Source organism: Hirundo rustica, chromosome 5 (genome assembly GCF_015227805.2).
Source record: "Hirundo rustica isolate bHirRus1 chromosome 5, bHirRus1.pri.v3, whole genome shotgun sequence".
NCBI classification, from domain to species: Eukaryota; Metazoa; Chordata; class Aves; order Passeriformes; family Hirundinidae; genus Hirundo; species Hirundo rustica.
This window is the reverse complement of record NC_053454.1, coordinates 33,151,685-33,177,422: the sequence shown is the minus strand read 5'-3', so window position 1 is coordinate 33,177,422 and position 25,738 is coordinate 33,151,685. Positions and strand designations below refer to the sequence as shown.

Here is a 25,738-nt window from a genome sequence, read left to right as displayed (position 1 = left end):
AGGTAAGGCTAAAAATCCGATGCAATGAAAGAGATGCTTTGAAAGAGAATTAGAACAGGGATTACAGAAAGGAAGTTATCCCAGCAGGGCAAACAACCTCCAGCCTTTACTGTCTGCTGATGTTGGATTTTGCTAAAGAAGAGACAATTAGAGGTTGTGACAAGGGGCCACAGCTTGTGCAGAGAGGGAGGCAGGAACCTGGGGAGAACAGAGGAACACACGACAGCTGATACCATCTGAATAGATGGAATAGTTAAATACAGTAGTGGGGATTGCTAATGTGGACATAATCAAGTTAAACAGTTCTTTAATACATCTTATGGTGACATTTGTAAATAATTTTTTACACTACTGCATTAGGAGTAGTAGTAAGTGGATGTTGTGACATTATGAGTATAGAGTACTCATTTCTGTGGGGATTTTTCATTATGTTTGGGAATTTTCCTGTTTGTATCTGTGTGGTTTTGATTTGTTGCTATTTGTGAAAGTCAGTAAGGGGTGCAAGGGGATAACTTTGAACAAAACAAAGTTCTTGAGCATTAAAACAATTGTCCTGCTGTAAAAATCGTACTAGTCCTTCTTTATAGAGATGAGTGACTAAAACTTCTCCAAGTTACCAGGCTGCAACAGTATCCTCATCATAATGAGACTGGGACTGAAAAATCTGGTTACCTGTCAGATCATAAGGAAAAGAAAAATCTTGTGAATGTCTCCTGTTCATGTGGAATTTCAGTTTTCACTACAAGAAGCTGTACTTGGAAACCAAGGCTGATGCTGCATGTGTATCCTATGTCATGCAACCACAGCAATAGCTTCAGCACCTACACTTAGCGGTGTTTTTTCTTCCCTTTCCCGTGTGTCCTCAATGATGTCCTTGTTACAGTTTCCTCAGGTCCTCCTTTCATTTCCAGACACCTTCACAGTAATATTTTCAGCTCAGCCTTGTGACTATATGCCCGGCTCTTGCATGTCACGTGTAATATACTTCATTTCCCTTATAGTGACTTGAGAGATGAGTTGTTTTTGAAACCTCACTTCTGTCAAATTGTTTGAAATTAACTCTTGAGTTGTTGAAGGGGGACTTGAATGATCGACAGCCTGTTCAGATGGTGAAGCTGACATACTGATAGCTTTGTTCTCCAAACAGAGATGCAGAAATGACTGCACTATGCTCCTTGCTTGGGAACTCAGGGACTGCAGCACCTTTGTTGATGTTCATGGCTTGTTATATGTTGTTCTTGTGTCAAATTCTCCATCCTGCTTGTTCTGGTTTTAAAAATCCTTAGATTTCTGTAAATTTGTTCCACAAAATCCACAAAAAGACAATTCTGTGGAAGAGCTCTGAGCCCATGCAAAAATAGATTTGAGAGACACGATTCAAGAAGGAATTATAGTTGCACATATTAGGATACCATTAAGATAGGTTGAGTTAGAACACAGTGACAGATAAAGACTGTGTAAAAGATGAGAGGGGAAGGAGATGATGGCATAAAGGATGAATTTCAAGTTTAAAGGAGTAGAGGAACTACTTAGGCCATTTTAGTTGCTGCTGCATAATGAGCTGCCCAGTGCTGACTCTACGAGTTTATTACTTTGTGCTGAAGTAAATGAGTCACAAAGTTCTTCCCTTCTAAAGTTTGCTTTGTTCTCTTCCTCCACTTGTTTTTTCTCTTAAACTCTTTTCTCTTGCTAGGTTTGCTGTACCCCTTGTCTTCCCCAGTGGTGCCATAAGGAGTGGTACTGAGTGCTTCTCTCTCCACTTTGTGTCCTGAGCTTGTTTTGTTATTCATTTTTTCTTCATACTGCAGCATTTCTGCTCTCTTAACTTCCTTTCCCTCTGTCTTTTCATGGCATGTTCTCACCCTCCTTTTTGCTAAAGGAGCACATCGTATTGTTATGCTCTTTTGGTCGTCATGTTCCCTTTCTCACGCAGCTCTTTCAGTCCGTTGAGATAAAACACTTTTTATACAAATTCCCCAGATTCAGAGGTAGATGCTTCTGCTCAAGATCAGGGTTCATGACAGTTCCTGCAAACCATTCCTCTGAAGGAGGAACAGAAACTGTGAGTCTAACCCTGTACCCCGTTCCTCTGAAGAGCTGTTCCAGTTGCTCCAGTGTCTCAGCCCTCCTTCCTTGCAAGCTACAGGTTTTCTGCAGGGCCTGCTTGGTGACTTGATAACCAGCACAGCCCCAGGCTGCACCTCTGTGGGTTGGGGTTATTTTCAGTTTTGTCTTAAGGTTTGTAGCCTTGCTGTGGAGGGGCTTCTGGCATACAGAAATAGCTGTAGCTCCATCTCAAATGCTGCTATGTGGTCCTCATACCCTCCCAGGAAAATGCAATCCTGAAAAGTGCTCCGTTGATTCGCGTCGTTACATTATGTCTTTCTGCCCCTATGAGGGAAAGTGTGAGGTGTTTTTTCCCTCTTTCCCTCAACTCCCAAGGGTTCTTATTTTAAGTAATGGCACCAATATTGTTATACAAACATCAGCCTCTGTGACTAACCAGGATGCTGCAGAACTTATCTTGCCGATTTCCCTGACTCCTATTGCAAGAAACTTCTGTAATAAAGAGGAACATAGAGTACATTTATTTGTTGTTTATTCTGTCTCTAATCTAGTTAAGATTTTTAGATAGACTGTGTAAAGTAACTTTTATATTAACATTACATCCTGTTGTGATGGTAGATATGAGTGCTCTGTTCCCCTGACTGATCCAGAAAAATACAAAATAATTTTTACTTGTCTTACTTATTACTCTTCTTTTGCATGTGTGTTTTTATTAGGGTTATTTTGATGGGATTTTTTTTGTTATTGTTCTTAATTTGATTCTAAAACGTAGGGTTAGTTAGTGCCTTAAGGAGGCTTCTTTTAAATTTTAGTTTGTGAACTGTCTGACCGGCCATTTGTTTCTCACTCCCCCTTAGGAGGGCTGACTTGGGATGCATTCTCTCTAGTTTCTACGCTGGAAGACAGACTTTTTATATGAAGAAGTGAGTTTCTAGATATGATGACCTGAAATGTCCATGTATTAAGAGTCATCAGTTTGACTAATGGCACACCATGGCTACAGATCATCCTAAGCACCTCTTCAAAGTGTCATTTTTCCAGCTCAGTTGATTTCTGACATATCTCACTTTATCAGCCATTGAAGTGGAAATTTCATCACTCTTTTATGCTTTTTGGGTTTTTCTTAGTATTTGTTTGTAATAGGTTTTATGGGTGATTAGTTTTGCGAATTGTGAAGTTTTATTTGTGGACAGATTTTCTTAATTTTTGCATATTGTACCTAAGCTTTTTAATCTACTTGTTAACATGTATCAGTTGAATTTTGCTTTGTTCCTCTGCTGTTAAGAGGCTGTTAAATACTATACCTAGTGTAATTTGTAACTAAAGCAATATTTACATTCGTTTAACCTGGTCAACAATTACAGGTACAAAGGGAATTATTATTAAATAAAAATAATGGCACTTGCAGACATGTATCTATTGAACAGCAGTACTTAGATCCTATTTTCAGCAACTGTTGTCACTGCTGAGAATAGGCACTGTCCTAGCTCCCAGCCTGCAACATCCTTTGCTCCTATTCCAGAGAGAAGTTCAAGCCTCCTTCTTCTACCAGAAATCTTAGGGATCTTGTACTGCTTGTGCTTATGTGGAATCATGGAAGCAGATTTGGTCCCCATCTAAGCAAGCGTTCAGACTGTGGAAGGATCAATGACTCTTCATTTGTAACAATGGTCATTTACAACAACAATAACGATAATTCAGTAATAATGTAGGTCTCTGCAGCTGGGAATACAATGATTCTTTGGAATGCCTAAGTTTTTAGATATAGATGTTGGGAGGCAAGTTTGTGATATGTAATACGTGAGTTTCTTCCCTGTCTCAGTTTTGCTGGAAGAAGGGCTCTGCTCCAACAGCATGCTGCTTTCCTTGCTGCTGCTTCTCCTTGAGACTGAGGATGAGAGATCTCCTTTATGCTTCCTTGTATTTCAGACTCTCTTACTGCTCCCCTGTACACATTTTATCTTTCCATTTTTGAATATTTTCTATTCCATCTCTGTATATATTAATGACTCTCATTATTCTTAGAATTAATTTCAATTTTGATTGGTATGTTTGGAGTTGGCTCAAATGGATGCAGATGTTGAAAGGGACTATAGTAGGTCCATAAATCAACCCGAGCAGTGACATCATCTTTTCTATGCAATTATCTTGTCATTTTGGCAACAAGCGTATTTTATTTCTTACCTGTTTACTATTTCATGCTTCTGCAGATTTTTAGATACCAAAGGACATAAAATGCTGAGGTGTATTTAGGCTTCTTATTCAGGTACATTGATCATTAAATCAAGTTTAATGCTGGGAGAAGTTTCTCCAAGTGAGAGCTGGGGAGGGAGCACTGTGTACCTTAGGCACAATTGCCATCCTGCTGCCAAACTGCAGCAACCCTTTGAGGGACTCAGAGTTCAAGGTGCTGAATGAAATGCAATAATTTTCCGTAACATTTTAAATGCCTGCAGGCATGCTAAAGTTGTACTGGGTGTTTTGGATAACACTGTAGCATGACCTGAATGCCTTTTTTACATCTTACCAATTAAAATATGTCTGTAGTACTTTTCTGTGTTGCAGTGTAGATCCTAAATATCAAGGATTTTTTACTGAAAAAAAGTTAAGTAACTGTGATTTGTTTGGATTTTGTTTTTTTATTTTTCACTGCATTGACTTTATTTCATGTTGCAATAGGTGACTAAGAGAAACTGATGAAAGGCTGTCCTGGTAGATTTTAAATGCAGTGTAGGACTTCTAACAGACATCAGTCAGCTTTGTCTGTGTCTGAGACATCAGTCATTGAAGCTCCTGTGGTAGCTTTGACACTCGTATGTGAGCATGCCTTGTGCTCAGTTTTAATGTTTACACTTGGTGTTTCTATAACACTTAAAGAAGGAATTTTGATTATTTGTTTTAATTGTTAATTGCACACAACTTATCAGACTTGGTAATTAAATATCGTGCTAAAGGTATTAATGATAGCAGAGGTTCTACAATGTAGCCTGACATATGAGGGAATGAGCTCTTTGATTCCTATGACCTGATCACAAGAAGAATTGCTTCTCTTCTTCTCCTTTCCTTCTAAATTAAGTTGAAAGAAATATTGAAGTATTAATTTTAAAATGGGCATCTCCTCTTTATGGTTTCAAGCTGTTTTTAAAATTTGGAGTGAGACTGGGAAAGTAGATTCTGAGTCTGCAATCAGCTAAGCCATGCAGAGAAATGGGCTGAGCATGACTGTATGAGAGCTGACATGTCAGCCTGGTGATCAGTGAACACCCTCCTGTGTAATTCAGCCAGGAGCCCCTAACACTGGAGAGATCACTTGAAGAGGTCATGGGAGATCCCAATGCTCAGTGACACAGATGAGCATCCTCAGTTTTTATACTTTCGAAAGTATTGCACGGAAACTTGAAGTAGTGGCATGCACCAGTTTTTTGTTGGTTGTTTTTTGGTTGTTTTGTTTTTTTTTTTTTCAGTCCGTGCAGGCTGTTTCACGTTAGCATTGCAATATAACAGCAGTCTGTAGCACAGCTGAACTGCCATTCCTTCTTGAGTATGTTAGTAGTTCAATAGCTCTGTAAATATTGCGCCATGAAAATTACTTCATTTAGCTGGGGTGAAGCAACCTGATAGACCATAAATACTGACATATGGGCAACATTTCCTTGCAGATGAAGGCAAGTGTTTTATAATACATCACAAAATAAATTTAATTCTCTTTGGTTTAAGATTTTAATCTGATTTTGTAAATTAGTTGCTGTGCGTTTGGCTATTCCCCACCAAGCCCCTGAGATGGAGCTTTAATGTTATAGGAAAAAGAAGATAAAAAAAGGAAATATGATCAAATTTGTGCAGCAGTGGTTCATTTAAATCTGTGAAGATTTGAATGGGCAATCTTGTTAGTATTTTAATAGTGATGTTTCAAAGAAAGGGGCTGAGCAGATGCAGTAAATGAGAGCTTGAATTTTTAATAAAATAATTTTCTCAATAATTGAAAATACTCTCATTTGGGTGTGAGAAGTTTTTTCTAGGGAAGAAGAAGGCGTGATTTGTAATGGGACTAGTGAATATCTAGTAAAGCCATCTGCAAGTCTCCTTTTGTTTGACTTGTCACTGCTGAGTTACCCTACTTAAACATTAATTCTGATATTTGTTTCTGTGTTCTGCAAATATGTTTGTGTTCTCCCTTTCTGTTTGTTGTCTGATCACAGTAAAGAACATTTATTTGCAGACAGATCTTTAAGATAGCTTTTATTCTGTCTTCTTTTAGATGTGTATTAATTCACTGATGAAATAAATTCAAAGACACAAGCATGAGGATGTTAAGTGTTTCCTAAGACTTGCTGAGAGATATTATTAATTTTTAAAGTGAAAGACTACTGAAATGAAACAGGTGTTTTGTATAATGCCAGATTCAAAGAGATCATGTTCTTAAAACCTAAAATATTTATTTTATGTTTGTTTTGTTTTTTTTCAAAATGCCCACAAATAATCCAGTAATCCTCATTATTCCAGCAGGATAATTAGTGCTGAAGTCTCTCCATAACATGGTGCTGTTAAACAGCTTCTATTTTTTTAACCTTTTCATTCTTTGCCTGGAGAGGCAATAGATAACCCAGAGAAATGCTCTGTGACATTTTATTGAATTCATTGACTTCTGTGGGAGGCAGATCAGTGGTTCTTCATGCTACAGCATAGATTAAATCTTTGAGGATTTTAGCTTGGTATAGTAACAATGTATTGTGCAAATAAGAGTTTGGGTTGTTGGTTTGGCTTTTGTTGTGTTTTTGGTTTTGGGGGGTTTTTTTTGGCTTTTTTGTTTGTTGTTTGTTTTTGCTTTTTTTTAAACATTATAAAGGATTTTGGAAACTTAGATAAAAATTATTCTTCTTTGATGGTGAATAGTCATGATGGTGAATAGTGTGTGTGAGTTTTCCCATGGTGCAGTTTAGAGACACTAGGAATTAGTGGCCCTTTAAAGTCTTGACGTGCTTAGATGAAAGGGGATATAGGCTTTGCAATGCAAAGGAATTCCCATGTGTATTTGTTAATAATCATTTTTAAAAATCACAATTCAGTTTAGTATTAATAAAACACAGAGTTTATAATATGTCTAGTAAACTGATTTTTCCTGGAAAGTGCTTGCATTATTAGTAAATCAAATGTTTTAAAATCTGAGTGTTTAATATATGCTAGAAAGATGTGCTACCTGGGCATGCAAGCATCTGAATAGTCATAAATTTTATAAACTGTTGTGTTATATAAAAAAATTTTATTTTTTTTTTTGATCATGTAAAATTTTCGGTTAACCACTTAAAATTTGGCAATATAAGAGCAGAAGATTGTTTCCTTTAATAGAAGGCTTTGGAGCTTTATACTTGAGTCTAAACTGGGCTTCGCATAGGCCAAGAAATGCAAAAACCTTTTTTGAAAATTGCTAAACAAAATTATAAAGGGCTGACTCTAGTTCACAAACTTGAATTACGGCTCTGTAGTAAATCAAATACTCTCTAAAAATATTTTAAGGAGTGACACCTAGTTAGTTTGATATTAAGTGTTTAAATCAATGAAGAGTTATAAAGCAACCTTCTTTCTGCTGAAAAGAGAACAAGTGGAGTTTGCTGTTGCTTTGTGATATGTGTTGCTGTGTGATATGTGTGTGTTTTCTCAGCTGTTTAAAGATAAAAAATTATATTTTTAACTTTATTTAGCACTTCCATTTAAAAAACAAAAGCAACGTTTCCAGGCTTTCTTTCGGTCAGAAATGTAGGTATTTTTGTTGGGGGTGCATGACCCAAGAAATGAAACTGAGATGTTTTGTTTTGAAAACTGAGAAGTCTTGTTTTGAAAATACGTGAATGAAATATTAAAGCAAAATAAACAGTAATAGAAATATGATTCTTACTGTAATATTCCTTAAAAACTTGAGGGGAAGAAAAGCTATTTCTTACTGTCATTTACAAATCAAATATTTTCTTGCCTTCTAGCACAGCTTACATAGAATATATTGGCTTGGATAAACCTTCCTGCACATCACATGTATTGTTTTTGCAGCTTGCAGTGAAATTATGTGTACATGTTCTCTGATGAGAATAATTTTCTTAGAATAGAAATTACAGTAAAAATTATACAAGTATAAAAATATACAAAAAAGCATAAAACCCTAAGCATTAAAACCACACGTTTCCAACAAGGAGAAGAAAGCCAGACTTGCCATTAAAGTATGCAGGCTTCTCAGAAAAAGAAAAAAACAGCTTACCTGCAGAGAGACCCTAAACAAATATATTCCTAAAGCTGAAAAAGTACTATTTTCCCAACCTCTGCTGTGCTCCAATCATTCTCTGCTTTTGATCTTTTAATCTGTTGTATAAAAATGAGTAGTACTTTTGCTGATATTTTTCACAGGAATTTTTTTGCTAATGTTTTACATCAGGGTAGCTTGTGCATGGAACTTGGCAAGCCTTACAGAAGTGCTACTCACCCATCGCTGAGCAGATTTTCCTTTCTTTCTTTTTTTTCTTTCTGTTCCAGACAGTTAGGGATCAATTACAGCAATTTAGAGATCATTGTAACACATCAGTGGTTGTCTTTCTGATTTTATTATAGGTGAATGTAAGCTGAATGTAGAGAAGACTTCCAAATAAGCTGGACTGATGTGCGCAGAGAAGGAATGAAGTATGGATGTGAAGGAACGTAGGCCTTATTGCTCCCTGACAAAGAGCAGACGGGACAAGGAGCGTCGCTATACAAATTCGTCTGCAGAAAATGAGGAGTGCAGAGTGCCTACTCAGAAGTCTTACAGCTCCAGTGAAACCTTGAAAGCTTTTGATCATGATTCCTCTAGGTTGCTGTATGGAAACCGGGTAAAAGATTTGGTCCACAGAGAAGCAGATGAGTATACCAGACAAGGTAGGCAAGATGTTTGAATTCAGAGTGTGTAATTCATTAGTTCCAAGGCATTCTTGCTGCAGGAAGAGTATGTTATTTTGCCGGTTTCGTCAGTTTTGGTAATACTCCACACACATAGTACACTTCCCTCGTATCTCCGTAAATGTTTTACAAAGATGGGGAAGCATTGTGTACCATCTTTGGAATAAATAACATATGATGCACAGGAAGTAAAAGGCCTGTGTTGGGCAGCGGGTCAGTGACAATATTGCAGAGCCAAGCGTGAAGCATTCAGGCCTTACAATTTAACAATAGACCCCCAGTTATTCGGCTCATTAATCGGTGGCCCAAAAGTTTGCCATTCCAGTTATCTAAAAATGTAGATAGTTTAAAAATTAATAAAAACCAGATAAATACAAGTGTTCCAAGAAGGCCAAGCCCTATGAATAGATTTGTGGAAACACAGTATGTATGGATGAGCATACAAATAATTCATTAGCTCAGTGCTTTTATATTTTAGCTTACAAGGGCTGTAACAGAGTGAGTAAGGGCCATTCAGTGAGTAAGGTAAATTAGTTCCCAATTGGTGCGTTTGGGTGTGTTGGATGACTTTTTTAGTGGTTAGCTCTGACATATAACCAGATGGTAATAGGTTGTTGAAGCTCACTGTTGAATTTTTGAGTTCAAGACTGAAGTGATGTGAGAAGTCTAAATACCCATCAAGATGCTCAAAGCTTGACTGAATGTGCTTCTCTTGCACCTTACTGTAGTTGGTTGTGCTTGAGCACAGGGTTTGGCCTAGATGATCTCAAGAGGTCCCTTTAGATCTCAGGGATTCTGAGTGATTGAACTTCACTTCAATTAGGGTTCAGCATTTATGCATCGCTTTAGGGTTCAAAACCGTAGTGTCTGGAATTGATACTTCTACATTTCCGAAACTAAGCTAAATGTCTTTTCTCTTTAATGTAAAGAGAAAAAAAGTTATGAAATTTCTAGAGTACTGCAGCCCAGCTATCTAAAAAGATAAAGCTAGGCCAAGAGCTGTGTGAACCTATGACTCAGTTTTCTGTTTAAAACTATCTCCTATTTTATGCGGAAACAAAAGTAGATTTAGAAATCTTATTCCTGGTGAGACAGTACTTAGTTTCAATTTTAGAATATCTAAATTATTTCCTCCATTGATGTTTTTCCTCTGTTCCTTTTAGAATAACTTTACATTAAAATTAGAACTGGGCAGATGGTGTTGACTTCTTTGCCTACTAATGTTTGCAAGGGAAATAAAAATATTTCTCTTATGCACACGTAACTGAGGCTTGCTGGTATTCTACCCTACTTTCTGCTGTTTATTTTTGGTTTCTGTAATGTGTTGAAACTTCATGTTACCACTATTTTCTAGTTTTTAAGTCAGTAGTCACCTTGACATCATTACTTTAATGAGTTAAAATCAAGAGGAAGTTTTCTAAGACCTGTACTGTAGGCACTGTCTTAGTACTAGGGATGAAATTATGTCCAAACAGGCACCATTTATTTAATGAATTCATAAACTATTGCCTGACTAGAATATTATTATTTTTAAACAGCAATAACAAACCAGAAGAAGTTATGTGGTCTGTTACATCACATATGATGGTGCACTTTCTGAATAAAGTGAAAAGGAATAAAAATGAAGCCCAAGTGCACCATCATATGTGACATGCCAGACCACATAACTTCACTTTCTTCCACACAGTATTTTGCTAATACATATTGCCCAATATGCAATAAATCACATGTCTACAGGCCTAAAATGGCAGTGTAGGATGGAAAATACCCACTTCACCTTTCAATGGTCTCAGCACTGCCTTCTGTGCCCATTTAATTTCCCTCATTATCCTTTCAATTCTTTTTGTATGGCTTATTGGCTTCCTGTACTGCAGACTGCTTTGGCCCCTTTAGGGACTAGCTGCAGGTTTGATAGGGTCAGGTAATTAAGGGCTTGTTTTAGGTAGTGTGTTCCTTTGATTCCTCTTTGAGAATTTACAGCTTCTGGCATTGGAAGGATTTTGTGGAAAAGGTCCTCAAGGTCATTTCAGAGGTTTTTAAATAATATATAAAAGATGCTTCCCTGTGGGTTATTATTTCCCCTCTGCCTAGAAATAGTATGAGATATGTGGCTCTGTTGACAGTGTAATTGACAGCCTCCTAATTCAACAAGAAATTATTCTGTAAATAAAAAGGGCAACCTTTAATAAATACCTTTATTTGGGAATGAATTTAAAAAATTAATCATGACCAATGTTTCACTTTCTGCCTTGTGTAAAACAACAATATGAAATTTCCATTGTCAGCTGGAAAGGTACTGGAGCACTTATGCAAGATTCTCGAGTCTCTCAAATGTGGAGGAATTAAAATCATAGAGACACCCATCAGAATCACTGAGTTCAACTCCTGGCCTTGTGGAGGGGACCCCAAGAGGCACACTGGGTGCCTGAGAGTCTTGTCCAAATGCTTCTTGAACTCTGTCAGGCTGGTGCTGTGACCGCTTCCCCGGGGAGCCTGTTCCAGCATCTAATCACCCTCTGGGTGAAGGATCTTTTCTTGATGCTCAGCCTAAACCTCCCCTGACACAGCTCCAGGCCGTTTCCTCGGGTCCTGCCGCTGGTCACCATGGAGAAGAGAGCAGTGCCTGTCCCTCCTCTTCCCCTCACAAGGAAACTGCAGAGTGCGCTGAGGTCTCCTCTCAGTCTCCTCCAGGCCGAGCAGACCAAGTGACCTCAGCCGCCCCTCATACAGCTGCCCCTCAAGGCCCTCCAACATCCTCGCTGCCTCCTCTGGGTACTCTCCAACAGTGTAATGTCTTTCTTACATTGTGGCGCCCCAAACTGCACACAGCACTCGAGTGAGGCTGCCCCAGTGCAGAGCAGAGCGGGACAATCCCCTCCCTTGCCTGGCTGGCCATGCTGGGCCTGAGGGAGGGCATGGCTGTCCCTCCTGGCTGCCAGGGCACTGTGGCTCACATTTAAAATGTCACTATGTTTTTTATGCCTGATATTTTAGGGTAAATCCCTGGAAAGCTTTCTGCTAGTGAATCAGAACTTTCCTACCTATTTTTCCTGAGTTGTTTCAGCACACGTTTTTGTTTCCTCTTTCCCAAAATCCAGTGGTAGGTCTTCAGAAAGGGACACTGCTGTTGGAGGTAGGTGTGCTTTATTATTAAGTGGTAGCTCTATTCCACGAGATCTTTTCTTGTGGAGAGGAGATTCTCCAATTGTCTGTTCCAGTCTAATGATATTTTTCCTCATGTGTTGAATTTCTGTTGCTTTAGATTAATTACAAAAATCAAAATATGAGCCGAAAAAGATATATGTTTGTTATTGTAATTCTCAAAGCATCATTTAAAACATATTGTAAAGTTAAATTGTAGAATTTGAACATGAAATTATTATATAACTGGGGACTGTCTTGTTACTTTTGAAACCAAACTGACAGGACTAGAAAAGCAAGTAAGCTGTTTTAGGAAATTGGAACTACACTAGTCAGTTAACATCCATGACAGATAAGGCCTAGTACAGTCTCTTCTTCTCCTCAAGCCGCTTCGCCTGATGCAAAACTGGTTTTAAAAATTTTAGATGAGGATTATTTAGTCTGCTATTTTTAGAACTTTTAAATTAGTTATTCATTTTCTCTTTGTTTATAAACCTCACAGGAGAGCCATGTAAAGGTCATGAGCCTTTTTTTAATTGAAAGTAGTTTCAAGAAAGACACTCACTTTTGCATTAATCTTTGAGAAGATACCTAATCTCATGCTTGACAGTGGCCGAAGCTCCATCAAAGACTGCTTACTTTAAAGTTGTGATGGTATGATAGTCTCCTATCATTATGTGTTAGGGAAGAAGATTACACCTGTTTTCATATACTTTGAAGTATCCAGCTATATAGAGCAGCCTGATTTAAATGTACTTCTCTAATTGAATTCAGCAACCTAAATGCTTGTAGTTGGACGGGGGCCATTGGTGAGGGCTTGAAGGTCCCTTCCAGGCCAAACCGTTCTGTGACTGATTCTGTGAGTGTGTATTGCATTATGCCCAAGTCTCTTGCTCAATTCAAGATTAAAGCTGACAGAAGTTGAATTTCTCTGTTGTACAGAGAAAAGTTCATGTGTTTAGAAATTTCTTATCACTTCCTGTGTGAAGTGATATTAAGTACATAGCAGACTGCTGTGCAAAAGTATCTGGAAGTGTGGCCTGACTACAGTGTGGGAGGGAAGGATGGTAAAAATACAGAAAGTAAGCAGTATTTTTAAAATTGCATTTGTAAAAAAAAATTGAAGTAATATTTTAACGATATTAATATAATTGAAAAGAGATCATGACTCAAACTGAGATTCACAATGACTGAAAAACTTTGTATTAATTTAGTAAGAAAAATGCAGGCATGCAAAAACTGTTTTACTTACCATGTTAAAGGGAAGATGGGACTGTTAAATACGTCTCCAGTAGTCATTGTTCCATTTCAAAGACTTTTGTAATTGCAGAAGTGTAGTGGTCCTACAGAGAGGTCCATATATCATGTCAGTCAGATTTTGCACTGGAATAGAAGCTGACCCACAAGCACAGGTGGCAGAATTCAGTGCAGGTTCATCTTTTCTCATAAAATCATCAGAGCACTCTTTGCAAACTGTAGATTGGAAAACTGAGTTGTAGGACACCTTTTTCTGTTAGAAGACCCAAGGAGGTAGTGCAGGGTTTGTTAAATTTTTCCTTTTTGGAAGTTTGAGTCAAATGTGATTTAGACTGTGGATAAAGTTACTTGGTCTTCTTAGATGGCAGTGAGAATGACTTCATTGTGTTTATCAATCAGAACAGTTCACTGTCAGCCAAGTCTCAAGACCAATTTAATTTCATTCATGCCTTTCATTTTTGCAGGAGACGATTCCTATGCACAGTTTTGTACCTTGACTCTTCTGGAGTACTTAAGTGCCTAAATTAGATTAAATGCCCTAATACCTCCTTGAAGCTGCTGGAAGAGAGGGTGAATGTACCAAACAAGTAAAGAAAATTAATTCCTTTCCTTCACAGTACGCTGGACAACTCATACCTGATTGTTAGAAAGTAATGTCATGTGCAGTATGTTACAGTGTGTGGATATATCACAGCTATTGTTCAACTGCTATTCCCATGAAAATTAGATTTAGGTGCTAGAAAAATATCACCATTCAGTGAAAGAAGGACCTGAAACAGTGCTTTGCTTTGACAGTTTTATTTTATTACATAAGATATTAAGCACTATCAAGAATAAATTTTTAAGACCTTAGAAGCCAGTACCTTAATTGCAACTACTGTCCTAATGTAATATGACTCCAAAGTCTATTGCTTTAAATACTAGCTGCCCAAAAGGAATTATTTGGATAGCAAAATATTTAATCTTTTTAATCACCATAAATGTCAACTGTAGGATGAAAGGATTTAAATGGTCATGTTTTTAAACCTAAAGCTTGTTTACTTTTACCTGGCCAAAACAGTGTAAGGATAGATACCTAGGAACATTTTGACTTTTCAATAGAACTGAATCAGCTTGCTTTGCAAGATATTTAAATGAAGGTATGAAATTATACAATAGCGACTTTGTGATCTCCCAATGAGCAAATTAATTACCATTCAGTGACATGGCAAGCACAGTCTCTCAAAATCTAAGGCAGATATTAGAATGAGTGTTTTATGTTTCCTGGCTGCAGTGCAAGATGTGTCCTGATTGTCATCATGACAGATCTTTTTTTGTTATGCTAAAACACGGCCACCTGCAGTGTCTGCCTGATTTCAGTGGCTAACTTCTTTAAGCAGCATACGGTGCCAGTATGTTCTGGATAATTTTGTGGCCTTGAGCTAAGCACATAACCTTCTGCCAGAGGTGTTTTTTTCTTTTTTTACCTTGTGTGATATAGGAATAATAACACCTACCTACCTCACAGGCATTTTGGGAAGATTAATTAGTTTATGTTTGTGAAATGCTTTGAAGATGAAAAGCACTGTAAGTGCTAAATAGTATTATAATCTCTCATAGCTATACTAGTAACCTCTTAAAGCAACAATAAGAAGTTAATTGGTTTTCGGGTTCCAGGTGATAAGGATCTGTTGACTTTTAAAGTTATTCTATTAGCTGCAAAGTGGTACGAAGAAAAACATTTCACTTTTATTTGATTAGGAATATATTTAGTTCACGATCAGTGATATGCACACCTGCTCTAAGGTATTCATCTAGGTGAAATTGGCCCCTTGTGGGTGATGGCCTGTAGATGAGCTGCAGATCCAGAGACAAAGGGTAATTGTGATTCTCCAGGGAGAAATCAGCCTTGGTTATTGGCAGCAGACTGCTTGTTCAGGCAGTTCTACACAGCCACTACAAGTCCATAGAGTAGAAACCTTCTCTTCAACTAGTCCAGTTGCAAAATAGGAGAATTACGTTCTTGATCATAATGATTAAAGATTTACAAGGCAAGCAAGAGGCCTTCCCTAGGATTTTCGGCCTCATGGAAAGGAAGATACTGTAGAGAGTCTGGAACTGCTCTTATATATCTTTCCATAGCTCATGTACTGAGATGTGATGTATGTGCTGCTTCTGTTCGTAATAAAAACTAAACGGTGGACTGGGGAGATGAATGGATCCCATGCATGGCTATGAAAGATGAGTTCAGTGTGTTAACATCTACGGAGAGGATAAAGCTAGAGATGGGATGAAGGGAGGAATGAAAGAGGCTGAAGAGTCCTGTCTCTCCTGTCTGTTGATTTAGTGCGTAGGGCTGAGAGTCAGGGCTGGAGGCCAAGCTGTGAGTGATTGCTTATTCCATCAGTGGCCAATAAATGCATAAAGTGAAGCAGAGATGTAAAATGGGGGTAATTTCTCAGAAAGTTCCTTGATGCTTTCTGAAATTAGTTTGTAAAGTGTCAACTTACAGGCTTCAGAGCCAGTACTCAGTGTTACTGAGCTTATTAAAGCCAAAAGAGGAAGTGGTAGAGCCAAGGGAACGCTTTTTTTTTTTTTTTTTGGTAGTGCCATAAATATTTCTGAGTGGTAAATCTTTTCATGTCTTCAGCATAATGGACATTTTTCTAGAACATCTAAATACAAAAATTGCTACACTATATTTATTATGGGGGTTTACAGAGTGGAAAGGCTTTTGGGGAATTGTGATGGGAAGTGTGAATGATAGAGGGAATAGAGAAAATAAGAGGTTTTCATTTCTGCAGAAATTTTTGGGTCAGTATCCTGTGTTGTTGCTTCCATTTAGCTAGAGCGATGGTCTGAGCACTTCATTCTGTCCATGCATTGAAGTCAATTCCCATACATGTGGAATACTTCTGTATGAAATTCCACAAACTGAAATGTGTGGGCCGCTTCTAAGAGGCACACTGGGTTTTTACTGTGTACCACTTCATAGCCTACAGAATTAATTGAGTGAGACTCTGGGTCTGGTCCATCTGCTCACTTGTGGCTGATATGCTTTTCCCTCATGAGAAGGTGTAAGCAATAGTAGAGTTTTCTCACCTTGCTGTGTGGAGGAATAGCAGTAAACCTGATCTCCAGTTTGTGTGCATGTCTTCATGCTGCCTCCTTCCTCCTTGCCTTCCTTTCCCATTTCAAGCTGTACGTCATGTCATTAGCACCCTACCAGCCTTAATGTGGCAGTTCATACCTGTCAGATCTTTGTAGGCTCTTTGCAGACTGCATATCCATCATCTCTACATTGCTTACCCTTGGGTCATATTTTCTTCACATCTATCAAATTTAGGCTTTTTGTAATTCTTATTTTGTAATAAATGGATTCTTGAATGTTTATGTTCTGGTCCCAGGATCCAAAGATTAAGACAGAGGCCTAAAATACCTATACTGTCATTCTGCACATGATCAAGACGTTCTTTGCTACTCATGGAATTGTATTTCTTTTCTAAATCCACAAATCCCTTTTCTTCCCTCCTTGCAGCCCATGATTGGGACAGCTGTGCTGGTTTCTCTTAATTTAGTTTGTGTACTGTATAATCATAGCCATAAAATCAGATTTTAATATAAAGTCCCCGAATTTGGAACCATAATGTTTAAATTATTAATTTATTTAGTGGAACACGTTTGCTTTGCGGCTTTGAATTGTGCAGTTGTCAAATTATCTTCAGCTGGCTTTAATCTTACTCTGTGGCAACTTCAGATGGGCTTTATGAACAGCCCTTTATCCTTATACTGGTTTAAGGAATACTTCTTATATTCTAGTCTAAGGATTAGGACTGTAGATCCCGCCCCCCCCTCAAGCCTAAATGGGAATAAAATGATGAGTTTCCCATACTGCACAGGAGAGTCTGCATGTTTGAACCATAATTTGGTGGACCACATGACTCTGTTTCATACACATAAATTCTTCCCTACATCTGAAAATAAAAACTTTCCCAGGCTATCTCTTCAGTTAATGTTTCCTTGTGATTCTGTAGTAATAAAAACACATATCAAGTTTGAAATACTTTATTTCCCACAAATAATGCAAGTATATATGTGTGAATTTCTACGTTTTTTCCCAATAATTGACTTGGGGTTTGAGTCTTGCATAAAGCTCTTTTATCAAGAGTAGCACAGTAAGTAGATCTCAGAGAATTCACAGTATCTTGTACTAACCTTTTCAGAAGTCACCAAGACCATGACCTATGACCCCAAATGCCTTTAAAAGTCCATAAGGAATGTGATTACTTTGATTAATGTTTGTTGAGAATAACAAGCATTTGAAAATTATAGGCACACTTGATGAGATTTAATATATTTCAATGCTCTTTATTATGTAGTTTACTGGATATATTAGAGAAGGAACTGTCTTTCATATGAATCTTACAGCTCCACTCTAAATCAGATAATGACAAGAAAAGGAGGTTAAGATGGAAAAGTGAATAGAGCAGAAAGGTCAAGAAAAGGAGATTAAAAGGTGACAAGGAAGATGGTTGTGATGAGTGAAAAGAAAAACACGGGAATTAAGAACTGGAGGAAAATGTGATACAGTGGATTAGGAAGGTTTAAATTTCACAGGTAATTTTCACAAAAACAAAAATCAGACTGAAGTAATAACAAAATACAACACCAAATCAGAAAGAAAGTAATAACATAGGCAAAGCTCATTGCTTGTCAGTCTTCACTGCAGTTTCTCACATCTTAGCGAATCCAATTCTGCATGTACAGCTTTGAAAACTCCCTTTTACTAAATATATTGTGAAGTATGACAGAATGGATGTATCACATCTGTTAGCCATTCTCCCTTTTGTGCAATTGCATTCTACCCACCTAACATTCTGGCTTCTGGAGACAGTGTTTGTACAGTCCTTGTCAGAGTTTTTTAAAGCATCTAAGGTATCTGTTTTGCTATTAAAAAAAAATCTTTATCCTTTCATTTTCAGCAAATTTGTTATCCTACTGTACATTTATTTCCACATTCTTCCTCTCAAGACATTTCCTTACAAGTGACCTCGTTGAAGGTGTGAGCTCTGCATAAAAAGCTTCAATAGGAGAAATATATCCCCTATATAGTGTCTAAATATGAAATAAAAAGGAAGTAAGTACCTTTCCCATATCAGAGTTGCAGAAAAAAATATGGTTCTTGCAGGAACACTTTGATACCAGTGCTGCTTATATGATAAGCTTATATAACAAATGTTCTATTATTGAGGATGTATTTGTATGAAGTAATCTGCAGACAGATAATAAAAACTAGAGAAAGATCATTTTCCTCATTTGCTTTCTAAAAAAATGAAACTTCATTTAATTAAAAAAAAAAAAAATTAGGATTAAGTAGCAAGTCAAGGAAATGTAAGGGAGAAGTTTTATACTCCTAAGGACCGTGATCATTGTTTCTCATCTGTACAGCTTTAGATGTTTCATGGTTTTACCAAATTTGGCATTTTTGTCATGCATTATCACACAGTGATTATAGGGAAGAGGTGCTTGATTTTTGAATGCCTCAAATGTGTTCTAGGCAGGTAGAAGAAGGTAAAATACAAAAGAAGAATAGATTAGAGAGAGGACTGACAAGTTATAAATTATGCAGAGGGGCAGATACACTGTGAAACATTATAAAGCGCTAAACTGAACACAATTTAAAGTATGAACTTGGATGTGTTTGGGACCTCTGCCTTTTTGGTACTGTGTCTGTCCTGTTAGGACAAAACCAAAGTCAGCAAAGACACTCGCACTATAATTCCTCTGTTTAAAAGCTTGGGGAGTTGGGTGTATTTTTATGCTAACTAGGCAAGTGCTTTGGAGGCTTTTCAGGGTTTTTTTCTGTGGTCTATTGTAGCTAAAACCTGACTTGTCAATTTATCAGTGGTTAATGAATTAGTAAGGACAGTGCTGATGGCTGGAGATGCTGAACAAATTTTCTTTTGGCAACTTTTGTTCATTCCTTCTGTTTGGTTCTTTCACCTTTTCATGGTTTTTAAGATAATATCTCTGTGTTTATAGTTAGTATAGATCCAGCTTAAAGCAGACACTGACAACTGAAGAATCACAGGACCTTTTCTTTTGTTTAGTAGTCCTCTTCAAAAACCCATTTCCACAGATAACATTTCCAACTCAAAGCTTAAGTTGTTATGGAGGTCTTTGAAGGACTTCCCCAAAATAGGCCTAGGAAACAAATGTAGCACAAGTGCAGCAAGTTTCCATTTAATTCCAGCTTTTAACTTACAGCTTTATAAAGATCTACACCATTTCTGCATATGTCAAAATTTCTTATTGCAGTATTTGATTAAACTGAAAAAAAAAAAAAGAAAAAAAAAGGCGCAGTTCTAGATGATGTAAACTGTGTGATTTTGGTAGATATATATACACACACACATTATCTTTTAAGAATAATAATTCTATATATAGACATATATATTTTGAAAGTATGTTGGTATCCTTTTTTGTATAACTGATGTAGTTAAGGAGGTGCAGCAATCCTACATGGATAATTGCTTACACAGAAAATTGCAACATAACAGATAGGCATGTATGGTCACTGTTGGCAAATGCTGTGTTTTTAACAGTGATTGCTGCACAAGCTGTAGGAAATTCTTTTAGAGTTATTAATTAATTAGTTTTGCTCTTGTCTGCACAAATGTGGGGGATGTCAGCAATCCTTACAGTACCCATAAATTGATATTCCTAGCCAGGAGAGATGCAGCATCTAATAGAGTGGTGGTAAACAGCATCATTGTCAGTTTTTAAAACTTACCTTCATGATATATCATCCTAAATAGTCCAAAACCATCAAAGGTGTCTCTAGAACAAGTCTCCTTGAAATGTTGTGTCTAATTTTGTTCCTAGTTTTCAATTCATACACTTTTTAAAGGAAAGGGAAAAAAAAAAAAAAAAAAAAAAAAAAAACCACAAAAAACAGAAAAAACACAAAGCATTATGGTACTTGTTTATTCTGTACCTCCATTTTTTCTCAGAAATTGGTTCATTGCAATGGTCAAACAGTTTCTAAGTCTTTCTGAACTCTCGAGGCAGTTACTGTCAGTGGGAGAAACTGCAAATGTTAAAATGTAATAAACCATTGAAGTTATTCTGGAAAGATTAATTAGAAATTCTATTAACATCCTCACTTCATGCTCTTTTTTCTCACTGAGCTCATATAACCTCTTTTTGAGCCTTTAATTTGATTTCATAGTGTTGTTCATTATCAGGTAAAAGCTCCCGGCTTGTCTGCTACTCACTAGGTCTGTATCCCAGCTGTATTCAGCTTCCCCTGGATCCTGGAAGATTTCCTGTTGTCACTGTTCAGAAACCTTAAGACGATGTAAAATATTTTTATCACGTATGTATGATTTCCTTTGGGATTTGAATTTTTGAATTTCTACACAAATAAACATTTTATTTTTCCATGTCAACTTCTCAGTTTGGGTTTTATGGGTTGTTTGGGGTCTGTTTTGTTTCGTTTTTTTCATTTGTGTAGGCAACTTACATGGACTACAATCCTCTTAGTGAAGCTCTTAGGAAGGCTTTAGGTCAGAAGATTATGTAGCCTGATGATTCTAAAGCTGTTACAACATTTCTGGGCTATGTTGTAAAACTTCTGAGTATAGTGAAAAGCTGTAATATATTGAATGGGATGAGAGGGCAGTATTCAAACCTGCCCTCCTTTTCTGTTTTGGGTTGCGATGCCATTTTGTGAGGTTTTTCACCATTCACATGAGAGGGAAAAAGAAGATATTTTACGTGGAGATAGGATTTTGTAAACTTCAAGTTTAAAATCCATGACTAGATGGTAGGTTGTATGTTATGCCTGAGACCAAGTCTCCCATGAAGCTCCTGAAGATGTTCTAGAATGCTTCCGGTAGTTTTTCTTCAGTGCTTACGACAAAAAAAGAAGTGTGTGTGGAATAGTCTTTTCAAATTGCTGTGCCCGCGTGGCTGTGCCTGAGCGCAAAGGGCGATTTTGCTGCGTAGAGCAGGGGCTGCGTGTGGAGCAGGGGCTCTGTGCGTAGGAGCTGTGCGTGGAGCAGGGGCTGCGTGTGGAGCAGGGGTCTGTGCATAGGAGCTGTGCGTGGGGCAGGGGCTGTGCGTGGAGCGGGGTCTGTGCGTGGGGCAGGGGCTGTGTGTGGGGCAGGGGCTGTGCGTGGGGCAGGGGCTGTGCGTGGAGTGAGGTCTGTGCGTGGGGCAGGGGCTGTGCATGGAGCGAGGTCTGTGCGTGGGGCAGGGGCTGTGCGTGGAGCGAGGTCTGTGCGTGGGGCAGGGGCTGTGCGTGGGGCAGGGGCTGTGCATGGAGCGGGGGCTGCGCGTGGGGTAGGGGCTGTGCGTGGGGCAGGGGCTCTGTGCATAGGAGCTGTGCGTGGAGCGGGGTCTGTGTGTGGGGCAGGGGCTGCGCGTGGAGCAGGAGCTGTGCGTGGAGCAGGGCTCTGTGCATAGGAGCTGTGCGTGGAGCAGGGGCTGCGTGCGGCAGGGGCTGTGTGGAGCACGGGGTGATGCTCTGCCACTGCTGAGGCTGCTCTGATTGTGGCTCAGGAGCAGTGGCTGTGTCTGTCTGCATCCTTCCTTGCCTTCAGCACCATGAGGCTGTGGGGACCATAGCCATAGCACCTTGTGGCATTGAAGTCAACAGCAGTTTTGTTACTGACTCAAGTAACCTTGTCTTTGGTTAAAATACCTCTGTCCTTTCCATTTTGCTTAGCAGAACACTCTTTTTAGAATAAATAAGATGCTGCATGTGCAAGTGTGTCCACACTTTATCTATTCCATATGTGTGTACATACACGTATGTATACATACACGTATGCACAGAGGCTTCTTCTGCATTTGTATCTGATTTTAGGCAACTGTTTGAAAATGTAGATTCACATACTGATGTACCAAATGCATAAACCAGTGTTCCAAACTGTCACCCTTAGCATAGATCTACAAAAATGCAAAATAATAAGCATTTTAGACACTTTACTACTCAGCTCTGACCCTATTACCACTGGGCGGTTTGTTTGGCCTGTTTCCTTCGCTGTTTAGTTTCAGCTCTCATAAAACCTGGAGATTCACATGGCATGACAGCTTTAAAAAATTACAAGATACTATCAGTGTGCATGGTAATCCACTTCCTTATACCCTTGACACTGATCAGACACAGTCATAGCTATGCTTACTCCTTTATATTTACCTCCCCAGCTATATTTTCATTCAAGCATCAATTCACAGCTGCATAATAAGTAGTTTGATTTGTACCTAATTGTAATAATTGATTTTTGTTATTTATGAAAGTCATTGTCAGAATTCATTTATGGTTCTGACTGCAAAGAAACTTGCAGCAACAGCTTCAAGTGACTGCAAGAATAAAATAATTAACCAGATCAGTTTAAAAAAGTCAATGACCAGTGCATTAACTCTTAATATTTCAGGAATTATTTGCACTTCTATATTCATACTTCTGCAATTCTATTTATTTCTCATGTATGGAATTCTGTTCTTGACATCTTATAAGCTTTAATTATCTTGCTAGTGTGTTTTTATGTTAAATGACTAATTATGGAGAAATTAGGATGCCTGTCAGATTCAGAAATTGAATGTGTGTCCTAATTTGTTCTCAGAGCTGTGAAATAATTGTGGGCTAGGGTGAAGAAGTATTATAGGTATGCAAAGGAGCTTGCCAAGTGTCTATATATCATAAAATATCTTAAATCTACAGGCATAAAAGTAGGATGAAGACACAGCCATTAAAAAGGCAGTCATTTTTGAGTGTCGCATAATTTAGACACTCTAAGTTATTGAAGTGTCACAAGTTTATTGCACCTAATTTATTAATACAATCATTGGGATTCACTTATGTCTCCTGCTCTGCCCCCAAACAGGCTCAAAGTCTGTTAAAATGCACAGACTCTGCTTCAGCAGTAAAAGTGTAAAATCCTTCCCAAAATACAGTGACATGAAGCATAACAATTTTACCGGAGTACTTGCAGGTAACAGGTGGCCATGTTCCTGTTTATTTGTGTTTGTGTATAGAAGTAGGGCAGAGAAATCAAATAAAAACCGGGTGAGTTTTGTTCCTGTTTAGCTTTTTCCATTACCACATGAGGTGACATTTTTATGGGGAAAATGGCCTCTTGCTTTGGCCTCTAACAGGGACAAACAAAAAACCCTCCCCAAAATCAACCAAGTAAAAATCCTGACAAAAACCTCATTAAGTGCTTGTTAAATGCTTAAAAAATATTTTTTCTTTGAAAAAAGGAAATGTTTATAAATTTTTTTTCAATCCTTTCATGTATTGAATTGGCTTTTCTTTGTTAGAAGGTTCTGTTTTGTTTATTTGCTGCTCAGGATCACTTTTGATGCATTTAAGCAGTTGACAAAATACTGCTGAGGAGAGCGGGAGACAAAAGAATCCACTTGATTGTAATAAAGGTGGAGTTTTGACAAAACACTTTATATGATATCTGAGACAATTATACACATGAAGAGTTTTTATTTTTAAATTCTTTCAATAAAATAATTAAAATTTTCTCATCTTTTGTTATCTTTTTTTCCCCAAATCAGGACAGAATTTTACCCTAAGGCAGTTAGGAGTTTGTGAACCAGCAGCTCGTCGAGGACTGGCATTTTGTGCGGAAATGGGGCTCCCCCACAGAGGTTACTCTATCAGTGCAGGGTCAGATGCTGATACTGAAAATGAAGGAGTGATGTCTCCAGAGCATGCCATGAGACTTTGGGGCAGGGGGGTCAAATCAGGGCGCAGTTCCTGTCTGTCGAGCCGTTCCAACTCAGCCCTCACTCTGACTGATACCGAACATGAAAACAAGTCCGACAGTGAAAATGGTAAGTTCTTATGCATATGCCCATATATAAATTAATGTTTATTTGCTGTTTAAAATTACTGATACTCAGTAATTTTAAATCATTAGAGGAATGGCCTTGAATTATTTACCTTCTTTTTTTTTTATTCCTTCTCCTGTTCCCATAAAAGTCGATATTCAGTATCAGTCCTAAATAATGCAACCTTTGGGTGTGATGTTTTAGCTGTAATTTTGAAAGAGTTTAATCACAAAAAAAGATTAGTTCTGTATTATCTCAGGCCATGTCACCTGTTACCCTCTGGGGAACAGCTAAGTGATGATAAAGTTGTTCCCCAGGCTAGCTTGCATTCAAAAGTTTCATTGTAAACTGTTCTTCAAGACATCTTGGAGAAGTTGCAGAATCTTCGAATGGATGAGTGAACTCAAAGAATAGCTTATTAACAGGGCTCATGTGATTGGAAAAGAAATTTGATTGTGCTTTAAACTTCTTAGCTGATGAGAGCAATTGGAATTGTGGTGAAGAGGGACATGTGGCCTTTGATGTGCCTGGGGGACTGGATTACTGTGCAATTAAAATCTGCAACAAAAATCTTAGCAGCTTTGTAGGATGTGGGGTATGACCACTGTATATTAAGTCTTAGAGTTTAAATGAAAATAGGTTAATAAAATTGACTGGTTCATTTTTAAAGCTTTTCAAAGTTTTTTACCTCCTCTTGAGGTTATGAACAGAATCTAATGTGGTGTTAAATGCTAACTGTACCAATCTTAACTTTTTATTTGCAGAAGATTTTCAGCTTTGCTAGAATTAAAATAATTCTATTAACTTCATGAGTTTCTGTGTGAAAAATTCAAAAGAGGAATAAAGAAAAATTAGTAACAATGAAAATTAGTGATGGCTATTGTGTGCATGTCTACATGTCATTTTATTACTTTTTTAAACCTGTCTGCTCAGCTGTACAAAAATTCGAGCAATTCTATTGCCGTCTTCTGGCAATCACAATAACACATGATGGGAAACAGCTATGTAGGTAGGTATGTATGGAAATCCTTAAAAAATTAATGCAGTTTTATTTTAAACTACAAGCAACAAGGTTTACTCCTTCCTGTTTATTATTTCAACTTCAGTTTGAGAAAGCAAAACCAAAGCTATAATTTGCTGTTATTCATACTTATTTTTCCACTGGTGGCTGTTTCTACATGAAGATACCTGTGCAAAACCGCTGTCTCAAATGGGACCCTCCTTTTGTGCTGGACTTAATGCCACGTGGTAGCTGAGCAGACAGCTTTCAGTGTTCACAGGTGTCTTGTGCCATGCCTGGAAAATTTGTTTTGAGTCAGAGGCAAGTTCTGAAAGAGGAAGACAAAAGTACTTGCCTACCACCTTTTGGCAGCAGAGTTTCTGTGTGATAACGTTTGGTATTTCAGCTGCAGAGCAATCTAGAATAAGTTGTTGAGCAGTCCTGTGATTTTGAAAGGTATGTGGTAAAACAAATTCTCTTGGCCCTTTTGAAAAACCCTTGGGTAATGATCTTGGAAATACATTT

At 37.9% G+C, this 25,738-nt stretch overlaps 1 protein-coding gene across 7 annotated transcripts in view; it reads left to right on the top strand.

Moving 5' to 3' along the window:
- The window catches only part of TENM3 (teneurin transmembrane protein 3), an 844,329-nt gene that overhangs the window by 521,612 nt on the left and 296,979 nt on the right, over positions 1 to 25,738 (top strand). For all 7 annotated transcript variants that reach the window (XM_058420808.1, XM_058420807.1, XM_058420806.1 and 4 more), the window contains 2 exons: positions 8,662 to 8,964; positions 23,938 to 24,216. In XM_058420808.1, the coding sequence (XP_058276791.1) occupies positions 8,733 to 8,964; positions 23,938 to 24,216 (511 nt within the window). In that variant the 5' untranslated portion in view covers positions 8,662 to 8,732. The remainder of the gene's footprint in view (positions 1 to 8,661; positions 8,965 to 23,937; positions 24,217 to 25,738) is intronic.